Source organism: Kogia breviceps, chromosome 14, assembly GCF_026419965.1.
Source record: "Kogia breviceps isolate mKogBre1 chromosome 14, mKogBre1 haplotype 1, whole genome shotgun sequence".
In the NCBI taxonomy this organism is placed as follows: Eukaryota; Metazoa; Chordata; class Mammalia; order Artiodactyla; family Physeteridae; genus Kogia; species Kogia breviceps.
Window position 1 is genome coordinate 74,205,434 of NC_081323.1, and position 20,117 is coordinate 74,225,550.

Consider the following 20,117-nt stretch of genomic DNA (forward strand, 5'->3'; position numbering starts at 1 on the left):
AGGGGGAAGGGGAAGCTGGGGCGAAGTGAGAGAGTAGCACTGACATGTATACGCTACCAAATGTAAAATAGATAGCTAGTGGGAAGCAGCCACATAGCACAGGGAGACCAGCCTGATGCTCTGTGACCACCTAGAGGGGTGGGATAGGGAGGGTGGGAGGGAGACGCAAGAGGGAGGAGATATGGGGACACGTGTATACATACAGCTGGTTCACTGTGTTGTACAGCAGAAACTAACACAACATTGTGAAGCAATTATACTACGATAAAGATGTGGGGAAAAATACCATCGTTTTGCTAAGATGTTTTTATTATTCTCACACATGAGTCATCACCATCATCATTATTAGTGACTTGTGACAGTTCAGAGAGGGGCTGGAGAGCCGTGAGGGGCAGAAGCCCCTCCAGCACCAAAAAGCCAAGCCCACCCACTCCCACCAGCAGCCGAGGGGTGGAGGGAGGAGGAGGGAGGAGCCTGGAGGACGGACTGGCCTGGCTGCCCTGCCTTTCCCACCTGCCAGTCACCGAGAGCTGAGGCCCCTGGGCAGAGCCGCCTCCTCTTGCCATGGACGCAGCCGTCCTGGAAAAGAGCAGCAAGAAGGGGCCATATGTGCTCCTTCCCTCCTCCCGGGGGCTATTTCAGGCTCCCCTCACTCGCCTCTCCTCCCAGCTCCTCAGGCCTGCTCTTGTGCGTGTGTGTGTGTGTGTGTGTGTGTGTGTGTGTGTGTGTGTGTGTGTGTGTGTGTCTGTGTGTGTTTCCCTCTCTCTCTCTGTATCTCTCCCTTTCAGTTTCTCTGTTTCTCTCCTGGTTTCGGTCTCTGTGTTTATCCCTGTGTCTCTCCATCCTCTGCATGTGTGTCCCTGTGTCTGTGACTCTCTCTGCATCCCTGTGTCTCTCTCTGTATCTCTGTGTGTCTCTCTGCCCCGCGCCCCCCCCCACTCCCGCTCTCGCCCCACCTGTATGTGTCCCCTTTCTCTCTGTCTCTGTCACCCTCTTTCATTACCTCCCTTCGTGGCTCCGCTGTCTGATCTCAGCCTTTCCCTGGGTCCCTCCCATATGCTGGGTGTATCTGCCATCTCTGACCCACTCCCGGGGACGCTGGGACACAGGACCAGGCCCCCACAGCCACTGCCCCTCCCCCAGGCTCCAGCCCAGCTCCCGGAAGCTGGAGCTAGGACAGCCCCGCTGGTGTCCACCAGCAGGAAGCGGGCAGCCCCTGAGAGGGGACCCTGCAGCCCAGTTGTCCAAAAGCCACGAGGAGGCAGCCGCAGCGTGGGCAGGTGGGGGCCAGGCCACCTCTCACACCTTGCCGACGCCACCACCCAGCTAGAATCCAATGACAGAGGCCAGTGCCGCCGTATTCGTTTTTTGACAGTGATTCTGGCCTCCCAGTTAGAGTAGATTTAAGCAACCAGGAATCACAGGAAGGAGCTGGTCCAAGAGCTCAGGACCATCACCCCACTTGTCAGATGGGGAAACCGAGAACCACGTTTCCTCTGAAAACTCAGAAGAGGAAAAGCTCCTGCTTGCTCTGCTCTCAACCTCGGTCCCCATCCAGACCACATCTTCCTCAGCGTCCTGCGAGCCTGCCCAGGCTTCCACTCCAAGTGTGCTGAGGGCCTCTCCTCGCCTCTGACCAGCGCTGGAAAGTCCTGGAGCCCCAGGCTCCACCCTCTGGAACAGGCCTGGGGGGCCAGGAGGGCCTCTGTGCTCGGCTGGGCCACTTCCTAAGGACCACTGCGTTCTGGTCCTGGGACACCACGGTGAGAAGTTGAACATGGTCTCTGGTCTGCCCTGAGCTGCTCACTTTAGGATGAGAGGTACAAATCGTAAACGTGCACAAAAATAAAAAGAAACAAGGTCATTTCAGCGAGTGGTAAGTGCTGTGAAGCAAAGAAACCTTGGGAGGACACAGCGGTGAGGGCTGGGGCTCGGGGAGGGTCTGCGGACGTGACAGCTGAGACAAGTTCTTCCTATCTAGAGGAAGGGAACAGCAAACGGCCAGTGGTGGGAAGTAAGCTCCCTGTGGCTGGAGGTGGAGGGAAGCAGCCGGGCGCCGCAGGGGACAGAAGGCTGAGGTGCGCCGGCGGGGTCACGCTCTGCGCCACGCTCCACGCTAGCCCTGCCTGCTGCCTCCTTCCCAGATGCAGAAGAGAGGCCTGGATGGGAACGCTGGTGCCCGTGCCTGCTGCGCTCTGGAAACCCCTGGGGAAATACAGATCCGTGGCCCCCAGCCCAGACCCATCCAGCAGTAAGTCCAAGGGCAAGAGCCTGGGAATCTGTATTTTAACACGTTCTCTAGATGACTCTGGGGCACAGCCAACTTTGGGAAACACCAGATGAATCAGAAGTTCTCAACCTGGTGTGGTCTCCAGTGCGGGCCTCGGGAAACTATAGGCCAAATTGTGTGTTTAGGGGGACACATTTCTCTGGATAGAGGCCCCTGGTTTCATCCCAGCATCACAGAGCCCCAGAGCCCCACACAATTAAGAACCTCTGACTCAAGAACAGCTGCAGTGTCTTGGCTAAAAAGGAATTAGGCGGGGGATAGAGGGCATGGCCACAAACTCCTTCAGTCCCCAGATGTACCCTTGTTGTGTAAGTAGGGGGCATCTGCTGTTCTTATCTGACCAGCATCTATTTCCCCTCTTACTGGGACAAGTCCCCGATTTTGACGAACCACCTACGATACAGTGATTGCTTTAATGGTCCCAATTATTCACCCCTCCTGTATCCATGCCCTTGGCCATTATAACTCTGTGGTGCCCCCGGACAGTGACTCCAGGCTCAGCTGCGTGATTTGCTTTGGCCAATGGGATGTAAGTAAATGTGATGTAAGCAGAGGCTTGAAAAGCGCCTGCACGATTTGGCTTGCTCTGGCTTTTACATCTCTGACACCACCTGAGAACATGCCCAGGCCAGCCTATTGAAGGACAAGAGGCACGTGGCCCAGCTGCCTCCTTCACTCCAGCCAATAGCCAGCGACCAGCACACATGTGAGTTACCTAACAGTTAGGCCCAACCTAAATGTGGACCCACAGACTCGTGAGCTAAGTAAATGCTTACAATTGCCTGCCCCTGAGGTTATGCTGTTACACAGCATTGCTGAGGCAAAGGCCAACTGACATACCCCTCTTCCACTCTCAGGCCTCACGGCTTAGGGGGACCCGTCCTCATCAACACCATCTACCCCTCTGGCCACTCCCATCAGTTCAGTCCAAGTTGGTCCAATGAGAACCAGTTCTGGGACTTTTGTTTGGAACTTTGCGGAGGAGGATCTCTTTTTCCCCTGAAGTTACTGGAAGGACAGGAGGTAAGCTCAAAGCTTTTGGGGCTGACCACAGTGGGAGAGTGCACTTGAGAATGAAGCTAACCCAGAAGAAGGCAGAGCCAAGGGCTGGAAAGAGAAATTCCCAATAACACTGTGATCCAGCCATGACACAACCCCAGACTTTTCTTAGGAGACTTTCTATCAAGAGCGACCATAGGAGAGGAACCAAGATGGTGGAGTAGAAGGACGTGCGCTCACTCACTCTCGAGAGAACGCCAGAATCACAACTAGCTGCTGGACAATCATTGACAGGAAGACACTGGAACTCACCAAAAAAGATATCCCACATCCAAAGACAAAGGAGAAGTCACAATGAGACGGTAGGAGGGGCGCAATCACAGTAAAATCAAATCCCATAACTGCTGGGTGGGTGACTCACAGACTAGAGAACACTTATATCACAGAAGTCCACCCACTGGAGTGAAGGTTCTGAGCCCCCACGTCAGGCTTCCCAACCTGGGGGTCCAGCGATGGGAGGATGAATTCCTAGAGAATCAGACTTTGAAGGCTCGTGGGATTTGACTGGAGGACTTCGACAGGACTGGGGGAAACAGAGACTCCACTCTTGGAGGAAACACACAAAGCAGTGTGTGCATCGGGACCCAGGGGAAGGAGCAGTGACTCCATAGGAGACTGAACCAGACCTACCTGCTAGTGTTGGAGGGTCTCCTGCAGAGGCGGGGGGTGGCTGTGGCTCACCGTGGGGACAAGGACACTGGCAGCAGAAGTTCTGGGAAGTACTCCTTTGCGTGAGCCCTCCCAGAGTCTGTCATTAGCCCCACCAAAGAGCCCAGGTAGGCTCCAGTGTTGGGTCGCCTCAGGCCAAACAACCAACAGGGAGAGAACCCAGCCCCACCCATCAGCAGACAAGCAGATTAAAGTTTTACTGAGCTCTGCCCACCAGAGCAACAGTCAGCTCTACCCACCACCATTCCCTCTCATCAGGAAACTTGCACAAGCCTCTTAGATAGCCTCATCCACCAGAGTGCAGACAGCAGAAGCAAGAAGAAATACAATCCTGTAGCCTGTGGAACAAAAACCACATTCACAGAAACATAGAAAAGGTGAAAAGGCAGGGGGCTATGTACAAGATGAGAGAACAAGATAAAACCCCAGAAAAACAATTAAATGAAGTGGAGATAGGCAACCTTCCAGAAAAAGAATTCATAATAATGATAGTGAAGATGATCCAGGACCTCAGAAAAAGAATGGAGGCAAAGATCGAGAAGATGCAAGAAATGCTTAACAAAGACCTAGAAGAATTAAAGAACAAACAAACAGAAATGAACAATACAATAACTGAAGTGAAAACTACGCTAGAAGGAATCAATAGCTGAATAACTGAGGCAGAAGAACGGATAAGTGACCTGGAAGACAGAATAGTGGAATTCACTGCTGTGAAACAGAATAAAGAAAGAAGAATGAAAAGGAATGAAGACAGCCTAAGAGACCTCTGGGACAACATTAAATGCAACAACATTCGCATTATAGGGGTCCCAGAAGGAGAAGAGAGAGAGAAAGGACCAGAGAAAATATTTGAAGAGATTATAGTCGAAAACTTCCCTAACATGGGAAAGGAAATAGCCACCCAAGTCCAGGAAGCACAGAGAGTCCCATACAGGATAAACCCAAGGAGAAACACGCCAAGACACATAGTAATCAAACTGGCAAAAATTAAAGACAAAGAAAAATTATTGAAAGCGGCAAGGGAAAATGACAAATAACATACAAGGGAACTCCCATAAGGTTAACAGCTGATTTCTCAGCAGAAACTCTACAAGCCAGAAGGGAGTGGCATGATATACTTAAAGTGATGAAAGGGAAGAACCTACAACCAAGATTACTCTACCCAGCAAGGATCTCATTCAGATTCGATGGAGAAATCAAAAGCTTTACAGACAAGAAAAAGCTAAGAGAATTTAGCACCACCAAACCAGCTCTACAACAAATGCTAAAGAAACTTCTCTAAGTGGGAAACACAAGAGAAGAAAAGGACCTACAAAAACAAACCCAAAACGATTAAGAAAATGGTCATAGGAACACACATATCGATAATTACCTTAAACGTGAATGGATTAAATGCTCCAACCAAAAGACACAGGCTCGCTGAATGGATACAAAAACAAGACCCATCTATATGCTGTCTATAAGAGACCCACTTCAGACCTAGGGACACATACAGACTGAAAGTGAGGGGATGGAAAAAGATATTTGATGCACATGGAAATCAAAAGAAAGCTGGAGTAGCAATACTCATATCAGATAAAATAGACTTTAAAATAAAGAATGTTACAAGAGACAAAGAAGGACACTACATAATGATCAAGGGATCAATCCAAGAAGAAGATATAACAATTATAAATATATATGCACCCAACATAGGAGCACCTCAATACATAAGACAACTGCTAACAGCTCTAAAAGAGGAAATCGACAGTGACACAATAATAGTGGGGGACTTTAACACCTCACTTACACCAATGGACAGATCATCCAAAATGAAAATAAGTAAGGAAACAGAAGCTTTAAATGACACAGTAGACCAGATAGATTTAATTGATATTTATAGGACATTCCATCCAAAAACAGCAGATTACACTTTCTTCTCAAGTGCCCATGAAACATTCTCCAGGATAGATCACATCTTGGGTCACAAATCAAGCCTCAGTAAATTTAAGAAAACTGAAATCATATCAACCATCTTTTCTGACCAAAACATTATGAGATTAGAAATGAATTACAGGGGGGAAAAACGTAAAAAACACAAACACATGGAGGCTAAACAATATGTTACTAAACAACCAAGAGATCACTGAAGAAATCAAAGAGGAAATCAAAAAGTACCTACACACAAATGATAATGAAAACATGACGATCCAAAACCTATGGGATGCAGCAAAAGCAGTCCTAAGAGGGAATTTTATAGCTATACAAGCCTACCTCAAGAAAGAAGAAAAATCTCAAACAATCTAACCTTACACCTAAAGGAACTAGAGAAAGAAGAACAAACAAAACCCAAAGTTAGCAGAAGGAAAGAAATCATAAAGATCAGAGCAGAAATAAATGAAATAGAAACAAAGAAAACAGTAGCAAAGATCAATAAAACTAAAAGCTGGTTCTTTGAGAAGATAAACAAAATTGATAAACCTTTAGCCAGACTCATCAAGAAAAAGAGGGAGAGGACTAAAATCAATAAAATTAGAAATGAAAAAGGAGAAGTTACAACAGACACCACAGAAATACAAAGCATCCTAAGAGACTACTACAAGCAACTCTATGCCAATAAAATGGACAACCTGGAAGAAATGGACAAATTCTTAGAAAGGTATAACCTTCCAAGACTGAACCAGGAAGAAATAGAAAATATGAACAGACCAATCACAAGTAATGAAATTGAAACTGTGATTAAAATCTTCCAACAAACAAAAGTCCAGGACCAGATGGCTTCACAGGTGAATTCTATCAAACATTTAGAGAAGAGCTAACACCCATCCTTCTCAAACTCTTCCAAAAAATTGTGGAGGAAGGAACACTCCCAAACTCATTCTACGAGCCCACCATCACCCTGATACCAAAACCAGACAAAGATATTACAAAAAAAGAAAATTACAGACCAATATCACTGATGAATATAGATACAAAAATCCTCAACAAAATACTAGCAAACAGAATCCAACAACACATTTAAAGGATCATACACGGGCTTCCCTGGTGGCGCAGTGGTTGAGAGTCCGCCTGCCGATGCAGGGGACACGGGTTCGTGCCCCGGTCTGGGAAGATCCCACGTGCCGCGGAGCGGCTGGGCCCGTGAGCCATGGCCGCTGAGCCTGAGCGTCTGGAGCCTGTGCTCCACAACGGGAGAGGCCACAACAGTGAGGCCCGCATACCACAAAAAAATAAATAAATAAATAAATAAAGGATCATACACCATGATCAAGTGGGATTTATCCCAGGGATGCAAGGATTCTTCACTATATGCAAATCAATCAGTGTGATACACCATATTAACAAACTGAAGAGTAAAAACCATATGATCATCTCAATAGATGCAGAAAAAGCTTTTGACAAAATTCAACACCCATTTATGATAAAAACTCTCCAGAAAGTGGGCATAGAGGGAACCTACCTCAACATAATAAAGGCCATATACGACAAACCCACAGCAAACATCATTTTCAATGGTGAAAAACTGAAAGCATTTCCTCTAAGATCAGGAATAAGACAAGGATGTCCACTCTCACCACTATCATTCAACATAGTTTTAGAAGTTCTAGCCACGGCAATCAGAGAAGAAAAAGAAATAAAAGGAATACAAATTGGAAAAGAAGAATAAAACTGTCACTGTTTGCAGATGACATGATACTATACATAGAGAATCCTAAAAATGCCACCAGAAAACTACTAGAGCTAATCAATGAATTTGGTAAAGTTGCAGGATACAAAATTAATGAACAGAAATCTCTTGCATTCCTATACACTAATGATGAAAAATCTGAAAGAGAAATTAAGGAAACACTCTCATTTACCACTGCAACAAAAAGAATAAAATACCTAGGAATAAACCTACCTAGGGAGACAAAAGACCTGTATGCAGAAAACTATAAGACACTGATGAAAGAAATTAAAGATGATACCAACAGATGGAGAGATATACCATGTTCCTGGATTGGAAGAATCAATATTGTGAAAATGACTATACTACCCAAAGCAATCTACAGATTCAATGCAATTCCTATCAAATTACCAATGGCATTTTTTACGGAACTAGAACAAAAAGTCTTAAAATTGGTATGGAGACACAAAAGACCCCAAATAGCCAAAGCAGTCTTGAGGGGAAAAAACAGAGCTGGAGGAATCAGACTCCCTGACTTCAGACTATACTACAAAGCTACAGTAATCAAGACAGTATGGTACTGGCACAAAAACAGAAACATAGATCAATGGAACAAGATAGAAACCCCAGAGATAAACCCACGCACCTGTGGTCAACTAATCTATGACAAAGGAGGTAAGGATATACAATGGAGAAAAGACAGTCTCTTCAATAAGTGGTGCTGGGAAAACTGGACAGCTACATGTAAAAGAATGAAATTAGAACACTCCCTAACACCATACATAAAAATAAACTCAAAATGGATTTGAGACCTAAATGTAAGACCAGACACTATAAAACTTTTAGAGGAAAACATAGGAAGAACACTCTTTGACATAAATCGCAGCAAGATCTTTTCTGATCCACCTCCTAGAATAATGGGAAAAAAACAAAAGTAAACAAATGGGACCTAATGAAACTTCAAAACTTTTGCACAGCAAAGTAAACCATAAACAAGAAGAAAAGACAACCCTCAGAATGGGAGAAAATATTTGCAAATGAGTCAACGGACAAAGGATTAATCTCCAAAATATATAAACAGCTCATGCAGCTCAATATTAAAGAAACAAACAACCCAATCCAAAAATGGGCAGAAGACCTATATAGACATTTCTCCAAAGAAGACATACAGATGGCCAAGAAGCACATGAAAGAAAAGCTGCTCAACATCACTAATTATTAGAGAAATGCAAATCAAACTACAGTAAGGTATCACCTCACACCAGTTAGAATGGGCATCATTAGAAAATCTACAAACAACAAATTCTGGAGAGAGTGTGGAGAAAAGGGAACCCTCTTGCACTGTTGGTGGGAATGTAAATTGATATAGCCACTATGGAGACCAGTATGGAGGTTCCTTAAAAAACTAAAAATAGAATTACCATATGACCCAACAATCCCACTACTGGGCATATACCCAAAGAAAACCATAATTCAAAAAGACACATGCACCCCAATGTTCATTGCAGCACTATTTACAATAGCCAGGTCATGGAAGCAACCTAAATGCCCATCGACAGACAAATGGATAAAGAAGATGTGGTACATAATGGAATATTACTCAGCCATAAAAGTGAACGAAATTGGGTCATTTGTTGAGACGTGGATGGATCTAGAGACCATCATACAGAATGAAGTAAGTCAGAAAGAGAAAAACAAATATCGTATATTAACGCATGTATGTGGAACCTAGAAAAATGGTACAGGTGAACTGGTTTGCAGAGCAGAAGTTGAGACACAGATGTAGAGAGCAAACATATGGACACCAAGGGGGGAAAGCCGTGGGGGGTGGGGATGGTGGTGTGATGAATTGGGTGATTGGGATTGATATGTATACACTGATGTGTATAAAATTGATGACTAATAAGAACCTGATGTATTAAAAAATTTTTTTAAATAAAAAAAAGAGCGACCATAAATTGTTTGTTTTCTTAAGCCCATTTCAGGTGAGTTTCCGTCACTTTCAGTGAGACCTGGTGTCCTGCCTAACAGGGTCGACTCCTTTGGGGATGTCTGCCCAAGCCCCTACCTAGTCCCCTGGCTTCCCCTTCCCTCTATCCACAGGATGCAGTTGTGTAATCCTACATCTCCACTCCCAGGACAGAGCAGACTGGACCAGCAGTCATGGCCACCAGCACCACACTGTCCAATCAGACCGCCTCTCGAGACCATGAACCAATAACCATGGAAACAAGGAGCTGGGACTCCAATCACGTAAACAACAGAGCTCTGGCCTAGAAGTTGCAAACTGGCAGGACAGGGTCTGCTCACCCCTCAGAAGTGTTGGCTTTGGGCCTGCAGAGTGGGCTTCTTATTTTGAATTGAATTCATTGCCAAATTCCAACCATCAAGAGGTCTGGTATATATGTCAAAACAAAATTTGAGAAATTACACTTGAAATATTCTCAATTTTTCAAAAATTTTAAATAAAAGCAAGCTAATATACCTCAACAACTTAGCTAAATTTTTAAAAATGTAACATCTACAATTTTTAATATAAATAAGTTTCTGTTCATCTATTTCCATGATTTAATAAAACTATATTATTTCAATGGCTCTTATAATAACCATTCATCTACAAATGTATTATTTTATTAATAAATATCCATCTCCTGTTAATGTTTTCCTAACAGAGAAAGAATAAAACAAATAAAAGTGGCAGGTATCAATTCTTACTGGAAAAAAAAAGAGGTTTGGTATAAAAACCTGGAGTGTTGACAAAATGCACAACTTGGTACCATGCGGTCTCCCCTTCGCCAATGATAACGGTCACCTGGAGCTGAACAGTAGCTGCTGCTTTAGACCAGGCAGACGCTCCCAGTTCCCCACAGTCCCCCCCACTCCCTGTATGTTTACTCTCTTTGGTTTCCAGTCTGGCCCCTGTAGGATTTTAGTTGGGGGCTCTAGACCTGAGGGAGGACTCGTCAACTCTGGCCTCCAGGAGCCCAGGAGGTCCCGGCTCTGACCTCCGAGGCCTTTGCCTGGATTCTGTAGTCAGCAGCATCATCCTTCTTAAAAACTCCCCTTTACTGGGGGGGTGGGATAGGGAGGGTGGGAGAGAGGGTGATGCAAGAGGGAGGAGATGTGGGAGCATGTGTGTATGTATAACTGATTTAGTTTGTTGTAGAGGGAAAACTAACACACTATTGTAAAACAATTATACTCCAATAAAGATGTTAAAAAAAATAAAAAAAATAAAAAAATAAAAAAATAAAATAAAATAAAATAAATAAAAGGTTTTAAAAGCAAAAAAAAAAAAAAAAAAAACTCCCCTTTAACCGTAAGTGGGCCTGAGTCTGCCTCTATCACTTGGGACCAGAAGAGCTTAACCACCACAGATGGTCCCACAAGCAGCACAGAGGCCCGAGGTCACAGCATCCCTGCAAGATGGTTCTGAGTCTGGTACCCCAGGATTTAAACAGGGAGGATGACCACAGTGAACCCCCTCAGTCCTTCCCAGCAGCCCACTAAATACCTCTTCTTGGGAGCAGAACAGGGGAGGGAAGAGGGCAGAAGGAACATCTGACAAGTCCATGGGAATGATGGACACAGAGCTTGGGGCCTCTCACTGCACACACAAGTCCTGAGAAGGTCCGAGAATCCCAGATGCTTTCAACACATATTCACCAAACCCTGAGTCATTGCCAGCTCGTCTAGTTTCTGGGATATGGCATTACGTGAAATGGACCAAGTCCTGCCACCATGGAGCTAGCATCCGTGCTGGGCAGAGAAGACAAGTGAAAAACAGAAATAGAGTCACAGATATAGAAAACAAACTTATGGTTACCAAGGGGGAAAGAGGGGGAGGGATAAATTGGGAGATTGGGATTGACATATACACACTACGATATATAAAATAGATAACTAATAAGGACCTACGGTTTAGCACAGGAACTCTACTCAACACTCTGTAATGATCTATATGGGAAAAGAATCTAACAAAGTGGATATATGTCTATGTATAACTGATTCACTGTGCTGTACAGCAGAAACTAGCACAACATTGTAAATCAACTATACTCCAATAAAAAATTTTTTAAAATATTTTTAATGAAAGAAAGAAGATAAATGAGTGGGATATGTAGTGGGTAAGACAATAATCAGAGTGATGGGGGAATAAGGAGGGAGGGAGAAGTGCTTGGGGGTGGTGAGGTCACTGATATACATCGTGTGGTCTGGGAAGGTCTCACTGAGAAGAGGACATTTGAGCAGAGACCTGCCTGAGAAGGGAGGGTGCCTGGCAGCCATCTGGGAGAAGAGTTCCCACACAGAAGGAACAGCAAGTACAAAGGCCCTGAGGCAGGAGGGTCTTGGCCTGTTCAAGGACCAGCAAGGAGGCTGGTATGGCAGCAGGAGGGCAGTTGCGGGGAGAGATGGTCAGAGAGGCAATAGGGGAAAATTTCAAAGGGCCCACAGGCTTTGGGGGATGTTTGGCTGTAACTGAGCGAGATGGGATACACAGGAGGGCCCTGAGCAGCGGAGGGAAGTGACCTGACTCGGATTTAACAGGATTCCTCTGGCTGCTGGGTGGAGAACAGAGGGTGGGGGCCAAGGGCAGGAGCAGGGAGTCCAGGGAGGGGCTACTGCCCTAGTCCAGGGGAGAGGCACCAGGGGCCCGGCCAGGGCAGAGCTGGTGGAACGTGATCAGGCAGGGGTTGGATTCTGACTGAAGAGCTGGCAGGATTCACCCATGGATGAGACGTGGGATGTGAGAGCAAGAGGCACCAAGGAGGACCCCAAGGCTTGGGTCCTGAGCGCCTGGAAGGTGGCAAGTTACCTCAATAGTGAGGAGGGGCAGGCGATGGACTCCCAGAAGGGGCAGCTGCCACTGCCACAGGAACCTGGGCCCAGCGCTGATGGCTCTGCCAGGTTTTTGAGAAAAGCCATAAATCCGGATGTTTCTGTGAAGTGACTCAATTTTCAAATATTGGCAACTTATTCAAAGACGCTGAAGACACTGCAGGGCCAAACAAAACAGATGGACAGTTTGGATCTGACCCGATGGCCATGGGTCTGCAGCCTCTGACACGAGGTCAGGTCAACGAAAGCTCCATTACTGAGTGATTGCTGTGTACCAGCCAAGCATCCACGTTATCTGCTTTAACTCCAAGGACACTCTCATGAGGCAGATATCATCGTCCCCTTGTCCCAGCCAGGGAAACTGCGGCCCAGAGAGGGCAAGCCCCTGCCAGAGGTCACACAGCAGGTGAGTGGTGGCATGGGGGCTGGAGCCTGAACTGTCTGACCACAAGGCCTGTGGTCATGGGGTGCTCTGCCACCTCCATCAACCAGACAAAAAACAAAACCAAACCCTCATTTTACACATAAGGAAAGAAAAGGCCACAGAGAGAGGGGGTGTGACTTGTTTAAAGTCACTCAGCAAGTTGGCACTGGAGGCTGGACTTGAACCCAGGGTTCACGACACCTGGTGCAGTGCCCTTCTCAATAAGGCCTCTTGGAAGTGCCTGGGGAGGCTGCCTGAAGTGGGTTGGGGGGACGGCGTGCAGCACAGCACCGCAGGCAAGAGCCAGGCTCTGGAGTCTTCTGCAAATCACAACTCTGCCACTTGGAAGCTGTGTGACCTTGAACAAGTCACTTCACCTCTCTGTGCCTCAGTTTCCTCATCGGGTATAACCATGGCACCTACCTCATAGGGCTGTTATGGGAACAAAAGGAAGTAACACTTTTGGGGGCTCAAGCCATGCCCTTCAAAGTCAAACTCTTCATGTATCAGCTGCTCCTGGCCTGTCTAATATTACACCAACGTATTCCCAAGCTCCGGAAGTCCCTAGGTTGGGGACATCACATGCGTCCTCATACTTGTGAAAATGTAGGAGCATGATATAAGGGACGGACAGAAGAGCTGGGGTTTTCTGTAGAAATGAAGGAGAATCAAGAAAGGCAGGGGGTGGCAGGGGTCTTCTCCTGAGGGGCTATGAGCCCGCCCCACACTCATGCATGCGTGTGTGTGTGTGTGTGTGTGTGTGTGTGTGTGTGTGTGTGTGTGTGTGTGTAAGGAGGGGTAGATGTAGCAGAAGCCTCAGCAGAAGGGGAGGGGTCCCCGACTGGGCCCCTGCTTCCCTGCAGCATAAGAAGACACTTAGAGCCTGGCAGAGAACTGGGCACAAAGAACAACAGACATAACAACCAACATCTATCCCACAAATGTTGACCGAACACCTACTGTTGCCAGTGTCCTGAGCACTGGGGCGCCAGCCATGAAACAACACAGATAAACTCAACCTCCACCTTCACAGAGCTGGGGAACCACACACAAAACAAACGAGGAACACTGAGGAAAAGTCACTGGTGGCAAATGCTAGCAGAAAAATCAAGCAGCAAAAGTGTGGGGAGATCAATATTGAATGGGGTGCTGGGAAAGAGCTGACTTCATTCCAGGCAGAGGGAAAGGCAGTGCAAAGGCACTGAGGCGGAGTGTGCCTGGTGTCAGGAGCCAGTGTGGCAGAAGCCAGTGACCAGGCTGGAGAAGGAGAGGACCCCAGAAAGGCAGAGAGGCCATGTAGCTGGGGAGGGGCTGAGGGCCACCTTCACGCAGGGCCTCAAGCTTTGGGGAGGTTGTGGCTTTGACTCTGAGTGGGGGGGAGGGGCAGTTGTCAGAGCGGGGCTGTGCAAAGGAGAGACAGGATCTGATGATTACTCAGATGCAGGGTGGACAGGGGACTGGCAGGGGTGGGGGCAATGGTGGAAGCGGGGAGGCTGCTGCAGAAGTCCACAGCAGAGACGTGTGTGGCTCAGAAAGGTTGCAGCACAGAGGTGACCAGGTGCACTCACGCATCCAAAAGGTGCCCGGCACTTCCCTGCACTATTTCACTGAATCCTTGCACCATGAGCAGCTGCTAGTTGCTCTGATCTCCCTAACCCCATTCTACAGGGCAGCAAACTGAGGGCCTCGCCCAAACCACACTGCTAAAAAGAGGCAGTGGGTGGCATCCATCCTTCACAAGAGAGAGTGGGCACTGTCCCACCCATGACAGAGGAGAGAATGGGTCTAGAGTAGGGACACCAAACGTCCAGCTCCTCCTCCCGCTGACTGGTCTCCCCCTTCTCCCTGGCCGCCCCAATCCCACCTCCCACCAGCCACCCTCACAAGCCCTCCTAGACCCTGCCACCCCATCAATCCTCCAGAGCCACCCATTTCCTGAGGTTCAAACACACACTCCCTGAGACTGAAGTCCAACATCACCTGTGCTCCCAGTCAGCACAGCTACCTGCCTGCCATCCCCACCTCGCCCGCCTCCAGACCTTCACTCGTGACCCCTCCAGGCCTTTCTCTGCTGCCCCTCCAACCCCAATGCCTGCGTCTGCACCCACCCAAGCCTTCCGAGCATCTAATCCAGAAGAGAAATCCAATCTGCATGAAGGGCTTGGGGTAATTCTGTGTCGAGGCCACACTTCTCTTTCTGTTTGTTGAAGGAGGCTGATGCTCCTTCTTGGAGGAAGGAGAAAAGCTTCCTTTGTGCCGCGTCTGGGGAAATTGTGTCTGTTTAGGACAGGCTGCAGTTTTCTTTGTGAACGCCGTAGATTTTTCGTGCGGGAAAAGGGTTTATTAGATTTCCCTGTGGCTGCCCAGAACGGGGAGAGGTTTTTCTGAGCACAGAAAGAAATAACCAAACAGGCGTTTGAGAGGAAGGAACATTTAGCAGCTGCTTCTCACGGAGAGGTTAGGATTTCGTGGTTGGTGTTTTCATTGGAGTGAGGATAAAATGCAAAGAAAGGAAGAGAGCCTACCCTGTAGTTTCATGGGCATGAGGGAAGGAAGTTGGTCCTTGATGTTCTGGCGGGGAGGGCAGGATTTTGTTCGGGGGGAGGGGTGTTGGGGTGTTTCTTTTTTTTTCTCTTCAAGTAGAAAATAAATTTTAAAATGGTCGCAGAACCCAGAAGAAAGGTTGTCATAGCAACAAAAGTTTGAGGCCAGGTACCTCCTGACACCCTTTCAGTACCATAACAGTGGAGGGACAGGATTTGGGCACTGTAGGATCAGTGGGAGAAACCATCCAAAGCTTGGCTCAGACCTCCCAAATTTCTCACCAGCACTGACAGGCTGATAACTATTTTCTAAGCTCCCAGGGAGGAAAATTGTGATTTTCTGGGAGGGGCGATCTCTAGCCAACAGTGATCAAGAGGAAAGAGAAAACTGTGGGTTTGGTTTATTTACCCCACAAACTAACCATCAATGTTTTTACTAACCAAGGACTGGGGGTGAGGGTCTTATGCTGAGCCCCCCAGATCACGCCTTTCTCTGACCCCCAACTGCACCATTCTCTTCCCTGATCACTTCATTTTGATTCCTTTGTGCCCCATGAAGACAATTCAGGCCCCCTCATCAGCTGTGAGGCCAAGACGAAAACCTCTCTTAGCTTCAAATTCCTCATCTGAAAAATGGGCACCATAGAAGTGCCTGCCACAAGGGTATTGGCAAGGATTCAACAAGATCCGGCTGGTGAGAAGTTTTGTTGTTGTTTTTTTTGTTTTGTTTTGTTTTTTTCGCGGTACGCGGGCCTCACTGTCGTGGCCTCTCCCGTTGCGGAGCACAGGCTCCGGACGCGCAGGCTCAGCGGCCATGGCTCACGGGCCCAGCCGCTCCGCGGCATGTGGGATCTTCCCGGACCGGGGCACGAACCCGCGTCCCCTGCATCGGCAGGCGGACTCTCAACCACTGCGCCACCAGGGAAGCCCAAGCATCCCCTTCTGATAGAGCAGGAAGCTGAGACACAGAGAGGTTAAGTCACAAAGCTAGCCAGCAGCAGAGCTGGGATTTGAACCCAAGAGCCACCAGGGAAGCCCGGTGAGAAGTTTTAACAATGTCTGGTACACATGAAGGGCTCAATAAATGTGAGCTAGCATTGTTTTTAATTAACAATTTTTTTAATGCTTAGCTTTAAACATCCTGTATCAAGCCCTGGAGGAGCTACATGGACAAGCTCCAGGGAAATAACTGCAAGAGTTGGGGGCGTGACCTTCAGGAAGAAGCTAGGAGAGACCTCAAACAATTGAGAGGCTCAGCTGGCCAATGAGGGCCCAGGCACTTCACGGGGCAGAGACAGGACAACTGCGCTGCAGGACACAGCATTGGATTTAAGTGTGTACATAAAGGAAAAGGCAGGGAGTCTGCGTTTTTATACGAAGGAGAAACTTGGTGAGAGGTGGAGGTGAGGTGGGGGGACCCTACCCTAAAGGATGCAGATATTTCCCAGGACGAGGCATTCCAAGGCTTCTATGGGAGAGGATTGGGCTGAGCAGAAAGCAGGGAATTTTAGCCAAGATGTCTTTTAAGGTTAATTATCATTAAATCATTAAATTATTATTATTATTATTACATCCCAGAGTAAAAATTCAAGTCCTGAGTGCACACCAGAAGTGAGTCTGATGGGGTGAAACTGGTCAGGGGTGGGACCCTATTCGGAGTGTCTTTGGCAAAGCACCGGCATCAAGGAGGTGGTCCCAGAAAAGTTCAGTGGGGCACCCCTACAGGCAAGACAAGAGCAGGCAGCACCCCGGGAAACCTCTGATTCATGGTCCCGAAGCCTCATCCAACATTTATCCTGCAAATAGGTATTGAAGACCTTCTATGCACTAGACAGTACCCAGAGACTGGGCATGGCAATGAACAAGACGGCTGGGGCCCTGCCCTCATGGAGTGACATCCTATGGGTAAGGGGGACAAGCAGCTGGCGACCAAAGGCATGCCCCCAGAAAACTTCAGGTGTGCCAAGTGTGATGGGGGAGATAAAAATGGTGATGAGATACAAAGATGGGGAGGCCCTGCCTCCAAAGGGGGATAGGGAGGTCTTCTCTCCAAGGGAGCCGGCCTGGGAAGGCGGGTCAGGAAGTCCCATTGGAGCTCAGGAGGAGCCAGCCAGGGAAGATGGGGGGAAGGGCATTCCAGGCAGAGGCAGCAGCCTCCCCGGGTTTATTTCACACCTTCCTCCCTCTGTCCTTTAAACCAGTCAGGCCAACGCCATATTCAGGGCAAACTAGCGGTTGTGGCCCACTCCTGTCTACATGAGACTACACACATAGCCCACGCTGACATCAAAGAGCTAGGCAGGCACGGGGAGTTTTAACCTTGGGCAAAGAGGTCAATTCAACTCAAGAGGGTCCCCAGACTTGGACTCGGAGCAACATCGTCTGGGAGGTACCGGGTGGTGTGGACCAGCATCCCCAGCATGTGGTACAACCACTGCCAGGCAGCTTTCCCCTGAGCCCTGCCCTAGCCTCAATGCCTGCCTCGGGGACACTTACTCCGGCCCTGGCTGCCTCCGGCGGCGGGTCCAGGAAAGGGTGCGAGGCCGAGGAAACAGTTTGATCTGCCTTCTGAAGAGTCCCCCCACCCCAAGCCCCAATTCTGATCTGAGCCTCGCCGAGCTGTCCCGCTTTCCCGCCGCATATTCTCCCGGGCGGGGGCCGGGACGCGAAGGGCTCCCTGCCGGGAACCCACCGGACTGCCCCCACTCCTCACTCCCGTGCTGCCCAAACCCGGTCCGGGAGCGGTTAGTGCGGGCTGGGAATGCGGGTGGAAGAACGAGCCCCTCGGCTTCTAGCTCTGTGGATCTGCGGTGGAAGGGGCGGCTGACAGCCACAGTCCCTGCGCCAACACCACCGCCACCCCAGGCGGGAAGGGATGGATGGGAGTAGCCAGTGCCCCGCGAAAGGAAGAGGGGGAAGGGGCGAGCATGGAGATGAGTTCTGGCTCGGAAAGGAACGGGGTGGGTGCCGGGAGACGCGCCTCTCCAAGGCGCGGCGACGTCCCCACAGGCGCCTGGTGCACGGAAGGGGCACGAGCTCTGCCCGAACCTTGAAACGGCGGAGCGTCCCGAACGCCATCATTCGACACCCCCGGACCTGCCCACCGCGCTCCCCGCCCCCGAACGTTCGGCCGAGCCTGCGGAGCGCGGGACACGGCGTCCTGGCGGTGGCGCGGGCCCCCGGCCCGGGCGCGAGGAGGGAGCGCGGGTTTGGGTCTGGGGCGCCGGGGCCGCGCAGCCCGCGGGAGCCGGGAGCGGAGCCCCGGGGCACCGCCGCTCACTCACCGAGCCCGCCGAGCTCCTCCTCGCACGAGTACCAGATGCCGGTGTGGAAATTCCTGAAGAGGAAGCGGTCGTCGCCCGTCTCCCAGCTGTAGAGCGCGACGCCAGGGGGGCCGTTCCCCGCGGCGGCGGCGGCGGCGGCGGCGGCGGGGGCGGCGGTGCTGTTGGCCGTGGCGTTGGCGCCCGAGTTGGGGCAGTTGGCGCTCCCGCCCTGGCCGCAGACCGGCTTGGGCACCCGCTGCGTGCCCTGGCACCAGTGTGTGGTGAGGAAGGCGGTGGTGGCGAAGAGCAGCGCCAGCAGGTTCAGGGCCACGGCCAGGAGCGCTCGGCCGCGGCGGTTCGTCTTCATGCCGCCCGCGCCGCCGGGACCGCGCCGCCGGGGAGCTCCGCGCGCGAAGTTGGCAGCCGGCGCCCCGCGTCAGCGTCCGCTGCCCGCCGCGCCCCGGGGCTCCGGCGCCTGCGATGGGCGGCGGCGGACGCGGCGCTGGCCCATGCCCCCGCCCCCGGGGTGGGGGCGCGGCGCGCGGAGGGCGCGGGGGGCGGGCGGTGGCGGAGCGGCTCCTGCGCGCCCGGAGACCGGAGCGCGAGTGCACCTCGGCGAGGAGCCGCTGGCGCCTGGCAGCGGCCACGGCGCAGGGACGCGCGCCCCTCCGTGGGGAGACACCTGCAGGCGGCCGGCGACACTGTTCTGGTTCCCGCCCTCACTGGGAGAGGGGGTGCCCCACGCCGGGCGCTGGCGGGAGCCCGGCAGAGAAGGGCGCCCCCTAAAGAGACCCGCACCCGAGTGGAGAGTCTGAGAAGCAAAGAGAGTGCCAGAAGGCGCTCTCGGAGAAAGAGGCTTCCCACCGGGGACGTGAGGGGAGGGGTCATCTCACACAGGAACCAGAGAAATCCCGCCCTCTGGAGAGAAGGGCAGAGCCTGCTGGGGCTCCCCACGAGGAACATGGACGCGCAGCACCCTCCCCTGGAGGCCAGGTAGGGAGCCCCAAGAAGGAGCCCCAAAGAGTCTGAGCTGCAGAGTTGAGTTTTTTGGGCTTCCCACACCCAAGAAGCAGCAGGGCCCACTGAAAAGGATGCCTCGTTACTGATCCTGGAGTTGCAGGACCTGTCAGGAGGGGTACCTCACCAGAAATGCGGGGTTGTAGAGTCTAAAGGGCTTGTGCTTCCCCTGGGGGTCTCCCAGGGAGATTTGGGCCGTGTGAACCAACAGGACAGGCTCCCCTGGCAGGCTAAAGCTGGAGTCACCCGGGCTCCTTATCATGGCATGGTACAGCACGAAGGGTGGCAAAGAAGTGGGCCACACAGGATGCCAAGTGTTGGTTATGACGAATGGGACTTCGCCACGCAGGCATCCCCACCCCCCTGA

The 20,117-nt window shown here is 50.2% G+C and overlaps 1 protein-coding gene across 3 annotated transcripts in view; it reads right to left on the bottom strand.

Annotated features, from left to right (window-relative positions):
* GSG1L (GSG1 like) overlaps positions 1-19,185 on the bottom strand; it is a 221,730-nt gene extending 202,545 nt beyond the window's left edge. For 2 of the 3 annotated variants that reach the window (XM_059038222.2, XM_067012695.1), the window contains exon 1: positions 18,755-19,185. In XM_059038222.2, the coding sequence (XP_058894205.1) occupies positions 18,755-19,100 (346 nt within the window). In that variant the 5' untranslated portion in view covers positions 19,101-19,185. The remainder of the gene's footprint in view (positions 1-18,754) is intronic. The other variant, XM_067012694.1, reaches the window with a different exon arrangement.
* Positions 19,186-20,117: the final 932 nt, after the last annotated feature.